Raw genomic sequence first — 13,914 nt, 5'->3', positions numbered from 1 at the left:
GAAAGAATGAGAAACTGCTACTATGATGTGCACAAATGACTAATTGTTTTGAGAATTGTATTAACTGTTGTGAAAATGTAAATAGTGTTGTCAGAATTGCACCAAAGTGACTGAGAAAAATTGTAAATAAAAATTGAATAAAGAAGAAAAATCAAGAGAAGCAAAAAATTTGAAAAATTTAGTTGACATTTTGTAGGTTGTAATTAGTTTTTTTTGTTTTTTTACAATATTTTGCTTGAATTGAATTGTGTTATCTTTCAATTTCTAAATATGTTTGGTGACTAAAATATTATTTTAATAAATATATCTGCTTAATGAATCTGTTCTGTTTAAACGCACCAAAATACATATTCATATACATATTACCGATATTCACTGAGAAATGGATAAAAATATTAAAATGGGGTGTACTCAATTTTGCCGAGCACTGTATATCAAATACAACACAGCAACACACTCATTAGTGCGGCATATCTCAAGGAAATATTTCTGTACAATATGTCAACTATGAATAATCATGTAGTACTCATTAATTTGCTAAGTATATTAGGAAGCAAAATACTTTGGAATTCTCAAGAGTGCATCTATGCTTGACAATGTGCTAATAAGACTAATTAGCGTTAATTATGGTAATAAGTAATTTAATTTAGGTAGCATGGTTGGCAGCTGGAGTCATAAAGACGCCACCATCTAAAACCCAAGAGAGAAAAACAAACTACGTTCATAAATCACAACAGCAGCGAAATCAAAAAAAGACATGATTAAAAGATTTATGAGCGGCAGCGTTTCAGCAACAGAACCAGAATGCACCACCACATCCACCATTCACACACAGAAGCCAGAGTAATGCATCCCAAACATCCCTGTCCTCGCAGAGGCTCAGAGCCCTGTGTCCTTATGGATTACCTTGAAGGACTCAAAGAAGCCTCCTCCTCCTCCTCCTCCATTTTCCAGTTTGTCCTCTTCTCCTCCCAGTCCCATCATGGCCTGACTGTTGATGTGCAGCTCCTCATACAGTGTTTCCAGCAGGGCAGACCGGGTGCGCTCCTGACAACAAATGTATAAAAAAGTTATACATGTTTGATTATTATAAAACAAATCAAAATATTATGTTTTTGATATATAATTTATTAAAAACATACTATAAAAAATGATAATTAACAATAAATCTATAATGATACAATGCAGCGCTATAAAGTTATGGCTAGATTTATATGACATTTTCTGTAAATGTATTTATTTTGCAGATGCTTTAAATACAAATGGGGATAAAACACACACTTCACATGACCAAAGATCAGCAATATACAATGTAGATTCTATTAGTATAAGTTATTTTAGCAGTTTTTTAATAGTAGGAAAATGTTTGGCACATATAGAGACAAAAGAGTGTTTCCTACAGGTCCAGCCCACTCACCTGTGTGAAGCACACTCAGAACTGTACAAAGTTTTGCCAGGAACATGGAGTGTTTATAAGAAAGTGTCTGGTGCATATGGAGAGGCTAGATCATGGAGGCCAAGGGGCCATCTTTAAACCACATAAAATTCTAAGAGCTTCAATTACAATCAGCATGAAATATTTTATTTAAAGATTTTTTTTGTTTGATACCAACGCTGAGTCCGAAATCGCATACTTCCATACTATATAGTATGCTAAAAACAGTATGCAAGCCAAGTAGTATGTTCAATTCATAGAACTCAAAAAACAGTATGTGAGAAGTACCCGGATGACCTACTCGAAGGGACGCTACGCTATCCCATGATGCGCCGCGAGATAATTCATGAATGGGAGTGAAGTGATGCAACTAAACTGGGTAGGTCACGTGATGATGACAAAATGGCGAATGTAGTATGTCCGATTTCCATTCATACTGTTCACATTCTTACTGAATAGAATGTACTTTTCTAATGGCCGAGTAGTACGTTTAAATTAAATTGAGTAGTAGGCGATTTCGGATACAGCCTAAGTCTGGAATGTCCTTGTTCTATTTAAAAAGAAAAAATGAACATATTAAATAAAAAAATGGGAAAAGTGGATTAACACCATAGAAATGCATTTATATTATGAGTTTTAATCTCTGAGTACACACATTGAGCATATAAACATAGGCTAGAATTCTATTTTAATTTTTAATATTTAATTAGAACTATCTTTATATGTTCAACATATCTGCTATAACAAAATTTTATATGCATATTGAATTCTATTTTAATATTTAATAACTGATTAGGCCTATAATACTGCACATAATGATACATTCTGCTTTCTTTATATGGTGCATTTTACTCAGGGTTTATTTAAAGTTATAACTAATTATGCAATTATTACAAACAATGTTAGTAAGGGGTTTACTGTGCAGGTTAATAATTGATTGATGTGACATAGACAGTCACAGAAACTAAGCATATTATACATTTCAGAAAAATATCAAGTGGTGCAGGATAATTCATCAACCAAAGTAAATATATAAAACCTAAATAATTCATAAATAATAATAATAATAAAAAGTCCCGGAAATGGCACGCATAACTTTGGTTTTGTAAGTGCCATGCTGTGTATCTGCTATTCTGCTATGATAGTATCGTTGTGTCCATATGAGCACTGATTTTTTTAAACCTTACAGTCACTCACCTCTAATTTGGCAAATTTTTCAGCTTTGTAACACGCATATTCAGCATTGATTAGCTTAGAAAGCAAGAATTCATGGAACTCTGGACCCTGCAAGAGATAGAAAGAAGAGAGAGGACAAATGAGAGAAGAGTTAGATAGAGATGAACATTTTTGTGTGCTTTCAGTACATGCATTTAAAAGTTTTTTAAAAAATCCTATTTTTATTCAGCCTGGATGCATTTAATTGATCAAAAGTAACCCTCAAGACATTTTTTCACATTTCAAAATTTTTAATATTTCATCAAAATGTATTATAATGACAAAAATAAGTGATTTTATAATACAAAAGTAAACCCTTTGAACTATTTTTAATCAAAGAATTCCCAACAAAATGTGCTATGGACTGGACAAAGTATTGAACAGCACAAATGTTAGTAATAGAAGGAAATATTTCAGAAGCATCAAGTCAGTGTTCTGACTACAGGAGTAATGATGCTGAAAATTCAGTTTTACCATCACAGAAATAAATAACATTTCAAAAATATTCAAAAACAATTGTTGAAAATTACAATAACAGTTTGACTCACTTTCTTAAAAACGGCTGGATTGGGGAGAGGTGGTCCAAAGAAGGGAACGTCATCTCGCGCTGTTACCGAAACCTACAGATTGACATATAGGTGTCTCATTTACTCACTCACAGAGACGTGTCACAAAACAGAAGTGCTAGATTCCAGTAATACTGTGATGATCAACCTTGTAGAGGACATCATCAGAGCAGGCATTCTCCACCTGCACCACCACATATGCATGCAGGAAGTTGGAAGCAATCATGTCTGGCACAAATGGTGTGTTTTCCTCTTGAAACACGATGGCCACGATGTCATTTCCTATATGCCTCTTCCTCTGTAGCTATAAACACAGAACACAAGAGCACAGAACACAAACCTGCCATTTAAATCGTCCTAAATTGTCATGTTTACATTTTTTATTTACATATGGAGCAAAATATTTGTTCCATATGTACATATCAGAAGTGAGATTTCAGAGTAATAACTGTTTTTGGACAGTATTAGTTACAATATTACAGTAGGGCATTTTTGATTTAATACAAAATCAGCATTTGCTTCATGAGAGAACAAATTTTGATTTGGGATTGATTTAAAATGAATAAGTTGGCAGAAGAGTTTTTGCACACCAGATACTTTATAACCCACAAGTTAACATGCTTGCAAACATGGGAGACGGACAGGACAGAGTGCGGCAGGAAATGTGGGGAAGACTTAGCCAACCATTTTCACATATTTTGGAGTTGCCCAGTCATTCAGTCATACAGGCAGGATGTAATGCAAGTAATAAGAAATATGTTTGGTGATGAAATAGACTTATCTTTTTCAACAATTTCCCTGGGAAATAATGCAGCCAACTTAACGGTAAAAGACAAGTATTCATTAAAAATACTTCTAGCAACTAGTAAGAAAACTGTAAGTCAAAAGCGGCCACATCTTGAACCCCCTACCAAATCTGAATGGTTGGATATTATATCTAATGTTCAAAATATGGAGAGGATGACTTTTTTATTACTACAAACGAACAAATACCTGCAAAATTGGGATAAACGGATTGTAGTTTTGCCTTTACACAATGTAAACTGATCTTTTTATGTATGTTAATGTGACATGTAAGGAAAATGTGATCAGTCAACTGTTCATTTAAGTTCCGATGTGCTATTGTATTTTTTATTATTGTTTGTATTTTTTTCTTTTCCTTTTTCTTTTTTCTTTTTCGTTTTTGCATGAGCATTTTTTTTACAAGGTGCTATTTTTGTGGAGAAAAATCTTGATTTAGGTTGAGCAATTTTTTCATGGATTTGTTGAATACATCACAATTTTAACTTTCTTTTTACATTTTTACAATAAATTTAACGTTTGAAATGATTTTGTTTTTACATTTTTTTTCTCCAAAAAATAGAAAGCAGAAAAGAAAATAAACCATTTGAAACAGAAATCACATGCAACTTCATAATTTTCCTTGTAGCACTTTAAATCAAGATTTCATTTGTTAACATTACTTATTAATCAAGGAAAACTAACCACAACAGCATGAACTAATCTTAATTTACTGTACTTTATTTTCAACATTTACTCATACATTTTAAAATTTGATTTTGTTATTTAGTGGATGTGAGCTAAAATGAATTACCAATAAAAAATGTATTGTCATTAATGTTAACAAAGATCAAAAAACACAAAATTTACTGCTAATAACCAGTTTTTATCAGATAATCCATTAACTAAAGGGATTATATTGTAAAGTATATCATTTTAAATATATGTAAGCATTAACCAATTAGACCTTAATGTAAAGTGTATCTAATATCTTTACTGTCGCTTTTAAATGTGTATTTTGTAATTAACTAAATGTATATCAATGTCAAAGCATTTGCTAAAAGCATTTAATAAAAAAAAACAGATTAACCCCAAACTTTCTCAGTATTGTATTCTAACAACATATTATTGCACATAATACTTTGCTTAAATAATTACTGTATTAAAGAAAATATATAATATTTTATTATACAATATCCATTTTATATAAACCAATACAGTTTTTACTTCAATATGTCCTATAATTTGAATATCTGCTCCATATACTGTGATCAACACCCTTTATACATAATTAATCTAGCCTGATATCAAGAGGAAACTATTTTACATTTTGTCAGAAAAGTGGCTAATTCTTATGAATTCATATGATTATACGATTTTTAAAAGAAAGTGTGCCCCTAAAACCCACCCCTAACCCTATGTCTCACTGGGGGGAAAGCAAATTGTACTAAAAACGTATGGTTGAAATCATACAAGCTGATACCAATTATCCACTAAATCAAAAAATCCTTAATTATTGTGAGATTGCATTAAATTAATCATACTTTTCATAGTAATTAAACAAACCAATACAAGCATTTGAAACCACAGTTGCCAATAAACATTTCAGCCTGACATCTGATGAAAAATTCCATCAATTTTTGAGGTCAGAATCGTGTGTCAGTTCTGTCATGTGCTGAAGTTGTTTTTCACAACATGCCTGAACAGATGGCTGGCAAGGACAAACACAGAGGTTGCAGCCACTCATAAACATGGACATCAGCTCACATACTCGATCTGCTGTCAGCCTCCGATCACTGGCCAGTGAATGTGTGCACATATGACACACAGAGAGAGAGTGTTCTAAATGTGGATGATTCCCTGAGGAGTGAGCTCTAAAAACACTGTTCCTCTGAGGGCGCAGCGCTGCCAGTGAAGGTGCAGAATAAAGGTCACTTTGTGAGTCAACAGTCATCTGCCAGCACATCAACAGTGAGTGGCTGAAGGAAACAGCATCTGCCCCAGTACAAAGGAATTGATCTCACCCCTTCTGTCAATCCACAAGATTTATACAGTGGTGGGTTGCGCTTTATTTTAAGGTGTAATTCTTGCTATTAACGCACCATAAACTAAGATACTTAGCTCAATAAACTACTAATTAGATGCTTAATAGTAGTTATTAGGTAGTAGTTGGGTTTGGGTATTGGGTAGTATTAGGGGTAAAGAATAATTTATACTTAATAATAAGTATAGGTAATAAGCCAGTAGTTAATGGTGGGAATTGGTACTTAAACTAAAGTGTTACCCTGTTTTGTGTTTTGTAATAGATTCTTGGGTTTTCTGGATTATTTTTGTTATATATACAGTATATTTTAATTACTTATTTTATATAATAATAACAATAATAATAATAATAATAATAATATATATATATATATATATATATATATATATATATATATATATAGATACAGAGCTAGGAAATTTTCACATTATGTCTGATAATATTTTTTTCTTCTGGAGAAAGTCTTATTTGCTTTATTTCGGCTAGAATAAAAACAGTGTAACATTTTTTATGAACCATTTCAAGGTCAAAATTATTAGCCCCTTTAAGCTATATTTTTTTGATAGTCTACAGAACAAACCATCGTTATATAATAACTTGCCTAATCACCCTAACCTGCCTAGTTAACCTAATTAACCCAGTTAAGCCTTTAAATTTTACTTTAAGCTGTATAGAAGTGTCTTGAAAAATATCTATCTATATTATTTACTGTCATCACAGCAAAGATAAAATATATTTATTATTTTTAATTAAAAACTGCTTTTATTATAGCCGAAAAAAACTAATAAGGCTTTTTCCAAAAGAAAAATATATAATCAGACATACTGTAAAAGATTCCTTGTTCTGTTAAACATAATTTGGGAATATTTAAAAATGAAAAAAAATTAAAGGGGGGGCTAATAATTCTGACTTCAACTGTATATATATATATATATATATTTATATATATATATATATATATATATATATATATATATATATTTATATATATATATATATATATATATATATATATATATATATATATATATATATATATATATATATATATATATATACACAGATTTAACCATACACAGAGGGGCAGATTTAACCAAGAAGCAAAGTAAGTGGCCGCTTAGGGCCCTAGGAATAAATACCTAGAAATATAAATTATAACTATAAATTATATATAACACCATTTTCTATCATATTTTGTGTGATGAGGGTCTAAAGAAATGAACGGTTAACATAATTATTATATCTATGCAAATGTGTCCCCCACCCTCAATCATGGAGCAGTCCTGCAGTCAAATTAGGTAAAGATTTGGTTTTAAAAATGAAAGTTTAATTATCATTTTTCAGTTGTGAATGAATTTTTAAGAAAAAAAATTTTTAAAATTTTTTACAAGTTTGCTTTACAAGTTGTTATAATTATTTATCATTACGACAAAATGTAGAAAAGGAGACTGAGTGATATAAGAAAATAAAAAACAGCTAAATAAATCAATTACAAATAAATTAAAGTACAGATTAGCATTTTAGGATTTTTAGGGCCCATGGGTGGAATTGCTTAATTCGCTAAATTCGCCCCTGAGAGCACCACATATTGACAATGACATCCTGATGCTCACAAATTATGTACAATCCAAAAATAAATAAATAAATAATTCCTTCTAAAAATATTTATGATTCTAACTAGCTAACCATGGTGAATCATGTTGTGCTGCTATAACACTGATCAATAGTTTTCAAATCCACTGACCTCTGATCTACAAGGATGGATTATCTCGGACAGCTGATTATATATTTCTTGCAGACTAAAGCTTATTACAGTTGTATTGACTGAAGGGACCAGTAAAATGGAAAGGACACGTGCTGTGAGTGATCCTCTCCCTGTCTGTGGTCATTTGTACCTGCTGTGTATCACCCTCTGTGTAAGGCAGCTTAGTCGACACGTGGAACATGATCTCTTTGTTGTGGAAATTATGGTAGACAGACTCAGAGCCGGTCTGTCCATGTGTTACATCCAACCCTCCACGAAACCTGCAGTAAAAGAGCATATTCAAAGCATTTGCAGAGAAATTGTGTGCATTTTATGAGTAGCAGCTTCACAGTGACAATAAGGATTATCCGAGATTTGTTGTAAGTCTTTAAGATATGGAAATATCATTTAAGAATATTTAGAGAAAATCTAACTAAATATTTTTCAACAGAACATAATTATTCACATTCTGTGAAGGGCTAGGACAGATATAAAACATTTTTAATACTTTTTATATATTGTACACTCTAAAACCCCAAAAGGTAAAGTAACTCAAACCATTTGAGGAAACCGATTGCAACAAACCATTTAAGTTCAAAAACTAATCCTAATAAGTACTGTGAACTTAATGCATTTGAGTAAACGAAGCAATTTGAGCACAGTAAAACCCAATAAATTAAGGCAACTCAAACCGTTTGAGGAAACCAATTGCTACAAACCATTTGCTTTAAAAAACTAATCAACAGTATATGAGTACTGTGAATTTACTCCATTTAAGTTGAAGTAATGAGGTATTTCATTAACTCACTACCTTCAACACTGAGTTCAAAACTCCTTTCAACTGAGTTGAATTAACTTTCTGTAAATTTAGAGTTAACGACACTTATTTCATTTGACAAACTTGACTGTTTGGTTTTACAGTGTCTACACCTTCAAAGGTAAAAAATGTAATTAAAAATGCTGGTTTAAAACATCTATTAGTTAATTTGAAAGATTATTTATTATATATTGTTACATTTAAACGTTTAAACTTTAATTACGCTATATGGCTATTTATTTAAAATTACGTTATTTATATTTATATTTTTTATTAGTGCTATAAAAATCTTCATTTTAATGAGTCTCTTCTTGTTTTACAGTGTTATTTTATCATCAAGTTTGCTTTATTTGTATGCACTATTCATTTTTAATACATTTGCATATTACAGCTTTTATTTTTACTCTTTAAATGTAATTTTTAATCAATTTTAATCATTTTTGTCTTTAAATATTAATATATTTAAGTTAATTTCATTAATATTTCATTTATTCCTGATTTGAGTACTTTTCAGCATTTTTGTTCTATTCAAGTTTTGCACATCGTTATATTTTATTTCAGATTTAATAAACAAATGCAAAATTAAATTGAACAAGCACTAACTTACATAATTTCCAGGCGTTAAATGTTAATGAAATAGAGTTAGAAGTCACTGTATTTTTTTTTTAAGCATAAACAAATATTGTTAACACTTTTTGCAAATTGGGACCATGTTTTTATGTAATTTGGAAGTTCAAACAATGCAGCATGCAAATGCAAATAAACAACACTCTTAGTGAGCGCAATTCATTGTCTTGGTGAAATATCTCTTCAGATGCGCACTTACAAAAACGGCAGCATCCAAAACGTCTATTTTAATTCATACAGGCTGTTTAACAATCCATCTAGAGCTGTAAAGAGAGAAAGTAAGAGCAGTTCTGTTTATGTTACCCTTTGAAGTCATGAAGCTCGATTTTCTGTCCCAGAAACTCTAAAAACTCCACCAAAGCAGGACCCTCCTCGTTATTCCCAAACAGCTCCTCCTCTGAGGTCTACACACATAAAAACACATAAAATGTAGATAAGTTTCAAGCTAAAATTTTGCATTGAAGTGCCCTTGGCAGTAAACATAGAAACCCACCAGGTACAACAGACATCCTGTCAAGGCCTACACAACCAAGAAGCTTTGTGCATTATAATTAATTCAATTACTGAATGAAATAACAGAGTAGTTTAGACTTTTCAAATTTCCCAAATTATAAAAACATATAAAAACACCGCAGCATTCAACAAACCTAACACATACACACACACACACACACACACGCACGCACGCACACACACACACACACACACACACACAAAACAAGAGCATCTTGATGAGGACAAAAGCAAACTTAAAATTACCAAACCTAACTGGCTGATCATGAGTCAATTAGCTTTATGGAAATGCTAATTGTTCCTCTGAATAAACAGTCTCCCATTTAGAGTGAAGTAGGATGAGCGGAAGTTTTGAGGGCTGATCCATAAGGTGTATTTTAAATGCCTCCCATCAAGGGCTTTGGCGCTCTTGCTGCCCACACTAGAAAGGTTGAGTGCGTAAACACCGCTCTGTGAGATGAAGAGGTTGCTCTGCTCTCATGCTAATTCGCTAAGGGTGTTGCTGGCAAACCTCCTCAAAAAACCTCTCTGGTCCCTCTCCCTCCGTTCAGCTCCTCGCTGTGGCCTTTAAGGTCAATGGCAGTTTTAATGTAATCAAAGCTCTCCTTTGGGAACAATAGCCTCATGATTTTAATACAAAATGTAGATCAAATGAAGACAATGATTTGATTGTTGTCTAAGCAGAGGATCCATTGTAAGTTCGAGAGGAGGACGATCTACCTTATTAGCTGCATGCAAAGACAGATTTATAAAAGTGTTTTTCTAAATAAAGGTGAATTAGACTGTAGTCTATGGGGATTATTAGGAGACTTTTTTGGATTTGAACTTTGGCTGAGAAAATGTCCCGGTTACGTCTGTAACCCATGTTCCCCAAAGGAGGAAACGGAGACATGTGTCTACCATTTTTGTCTAAGACACAAGTCGAAGTTTCTGACCTGAAGGGGAACCAGAATTACATTCCTAGTCAAGGAGGGTCATGACCTCGGGCTCCGTTTACAATATTACGTCTTCATTTTAAAACGCATACGTTTTGCTACGGCTCCGTCCACGCTAGCCAGACGTTTTCCTGAAAACGGAGAGTTTAGAAATCGCTGAAAAGCCTTTTTTTGTTTTAAAAAGCCCCTATTATGGGTTTTTGAAAATGAACTTCCATGCAGTGTGTAACACAGCTCTAAGTGAATGAAAACAACCAACTGAGGTTTAAATCTAAAAGTGCACCATGTTTAAAACTATTGATTCTTTAGCAAAATAGTTGACTCAGAGTCAAATAAATGAATTGAGTTGGGTTTGGATCTTTTGATTGTTCGCATCGACGTCGATACGGTACATCATCAAAAATGTAGTTCCAGTTCCGGGAAAATGTGCATGCGCTTTCCATCCACACACTAGCAGAGGCGCTGGGGATCACGGGACTGATCATGACGCGAAGATGACGATCACTGACAGATAAAAATTCGGCAGAGGGGAATAAAGGGTTAAAGTTCATTTTCAAAACACTACCACAGTATAGCCAACCTAGTGCTGTGTTTGTTCCTTTTATGACGATTGATACAATGCAATGTGGGATTCGCCAGTCGTTTGCTATTGAAGGAGCAGCAGAGACTATGGGACTTTGTCAGACTTTGACAGGGACTTTGTCAGTAACTTTTACAGTTCGAATGGACCAATTTCTTCTTCCTCCGGATCATAACATGTAAGTGTCATTAAAATTGTTGCCTCGTTTTTTGTAGTTTGCAAAATATGCCTTTAATTGTGTTATAAGTTGTAATGGCCCCACACAGCTTGTGATCACGTATTTATTATAGATCAGTGCTTGTACTGTATCTCTCAGGATAAATCTGTATGGGGCTGTTCACATATTGAGTCCAAAACCACGTTAAAAATGTGACGTGTGCTTCTTCCTTTACTGATTTGAATGCGTTTCTGAGCTAGTGATCCTCTGCTGTTTGTACTGAATGTGTGTCGTTGTTACTTGGGGTTAGGGTTAAGAGTAATATGCTGGTGTTTAACTGCATTGCTTTATTGAATTCCTACATTGGGCTCTCATACTTTCTGCTACTTCATACTGTAGCCGTGGTGGGTATTTCTTTCTGTCTCACACTGAATGCAGTTGACCAATCATAAACAGACTGGGTCTAACATTGACATTGGTCCAATCTAAGGAGGGGTTTGGGATCAAATGAATAGCTAAACGGTTCATATGGGAGTCGCTGGGATAATTAGGTAAAAATAAATGCAGATTATAAGACAATGAAAGTGTTTTTTGACCTTGCACACATATCAGTCTGTTGTTGGAGACCCCCAAAACCAAAATATGACCTTTTTTAATGCTAAATAGGGGCTTTTAAAAACACTTCTGCTCCACGTCAGTGTGGATGGGGGAAAATAGAGACATCTGAAAACAGAGGCATGGATGCGGACATCACCTATCTGATGGCTTTTTCTTAATATTAAGTTCAGTCTTGCATCCTTTCCCTGTAAGTTTAGACTTCGCAAGATTGATATGAAAAAACTCTATGAGGAGTGTCATTCATATATTTTAAGATGCACTCGGTCAGAAGACAATCGCCTGTGATATCATGACATTTTGTTTTTGATCGTCAGCAGGATGTAGGCTTATAGTTACAATAATATTTATATGGTTATAATGATATTTATACATGACCAAACTAGTGTGCAACTTAAGCAAAACTAATGCTATTTTTTTACATTTAGTTTTGTAGTTGGGGCCCAAACAAATATTTGTTGCATTTTTTAATTGTTTAAGTTCATTTGATTGACTATAAACAATCTTTAAGCTATGTTTGATGTTTCACTGTTGAGTTAAACATTTTTAAGGGTCTCTGACACATTGCTTTTATTATTTATCTTGGTAATCAACATTAACTGTGTGCATCAGCAGGCAGTTTTTGTTATGTTCATTATTTAATATAGCCCCCCTCGAAACACACAAGGCACACGCAAGATGCACTTCCAGTGTGGATTATAATTTTATTATAATAATAAATAAAAAATAGGTTTTTAATTTGTCAACTCTCATTATTTCCTATTTATGGCTTTTGTGCTTTTATGGAATGGGAGTTGGTAAACATATTCAAGGGCATGCACTGGTGAGTAGCATTTTGATTGAATGTAGTGGGCCGCTCTGTCCCAAAATCCCAGGGCCGATTTTTTGGCCAAGTCCAGCCCTGCCTGGGGAGGTGTGCTCAAAGCACCCGCTGACTGCCTGGAGCTCAGACCTCTGCAGCACATTCCAAAGTGTGTGTGTGGTCACAAGGTGTGCGTTTTCAGTGGTTTAGTGTGGACGGAGATCTTTTCAGAAGAAAACATTTTTTCAGCTAGATGAAACACCAGTGTGGACGTGGATCGTTTTCATTTTAAAACACTGTTTTAAAACTAAAACGTATTTGTGAAAACAGGGCCTCAGTTTAACAGCTCATCCAAAAGATGGCGCTCCTTATCCTGAGTATTGTGTTCCATACGCTTCCACCAGCAATCTAGTTCTCCCAAGAGGCCTCACATCCAGTCCCAGCTTCATCTACCTTTAGTGTGCAACCAATGCTAAGCTACAGGGTGATATGGCTGGGTGATATGCACCACAGAAGCGCTCTCAAGATTTCCAAGAGCTAGGCATTTTCAGAAGAACATTGGCATTTTTATTCAATTCAGTTCATCTGTATTTCTATAGCGCTTTTACAATGTAGATTGTGTCAAAGCAGCTTAACATAGAAATTCTAGTATATTGAAACTTTGTCAGTCCAGTTTTCAGAGTTAAAGTTTAATTTAGTTCAGCTGAGTGTGGTTTAATTTTCACTGAAGAGCAAATCCATCGATGCACAGCTCCACAAGTCCCAAGCCAAGCAAGCCAGTGGCCACAGTGGTGAGAAACAAACTTCACCAATTGACGAAAGTGAAGGAAAAAAATACCTCGAGAGCTGAAGTCTAGGCACCGGAGGGTGAAGAACGCTGGGTGTCCATTGTGGATAAACTGCATTTGTGTGTAAAATTTATGTGGCTGAATATGCTTAGGTGGAGCTTTAAGGTGCACTTTTTGCCACATTGACTTCCATTCATTCACATGCGAACGTGCCAGACTGGAAAGCACTGAGTACCAGAGTTTAAGCTTGGTGAGCTATGACCTGCAAATTCGCATCATTTGAATTGTGAGACCAA

The 13,914-nt window shown here is 33.8% G+C and overlaps 1 protein-coding gene across 6 annotated transcripts in view; it reads right to left on the bottom strand.

The window, feature by feature from the left end:
• rap1gapa (RAP1 GTPase activating protein a) overlaps nucleotides 1–13,914 on the bottom strand; it is a 137,488-nt gene that overhangs the window by 28,469 nt on the left and 95,105 nt on the right. For all 6 annotated transcript variants that reach the window (XM_056448673.1, XM_056448675.1, XM_056448674.1 and 3 more), the window contains 6 exons: nucleotides 9,532–9,632; nucleotides 7,936–8,065; nucleotides 3,365–3,520; nucleotides 3,199–3,270; nucleotides 2,633–2,719; nucleotides 907–1,047 (listed from right to left, as the gene is read on the bottom strand). In XM_056448673.1, the coding sequence (XP_056304648.1) occupies nucleotides 907–1,047; nucleotides 2,633–2,719; nucleotides 3,199–3,270; nucleotides 3,365–3,520; nucleotides 7,936–8,065; nucleotides 9,532–9,632 (687 nt within the window). The remainder of the gene's footprint in view (nucleotides 1–906; nucleotides 1,048–2,632; nucleotides 2,720–3,198; nucleotides 3,271–3,364; nucleotides 3,521–7,935; nucleotides 8,066–9,531; nucleotides 9,633–13,914) is intronic.

Source organism: Danio aesculapii, chromosome 23 (assembly GCF_903798145.1).
Source record: "Danio aesculapii chromosome 23, fDanAes4.1, whole genome shotgun sequence".
Taxonomy (NCBI): Eukaryota; Metazoa; Chordata; class Actinopteri; order Cypriniformes; family Danionidae; genus Danio; species Danio aesculapii.
This window is presented reverse-complemented; position numbering and strand designations above follow the sequence as displayed.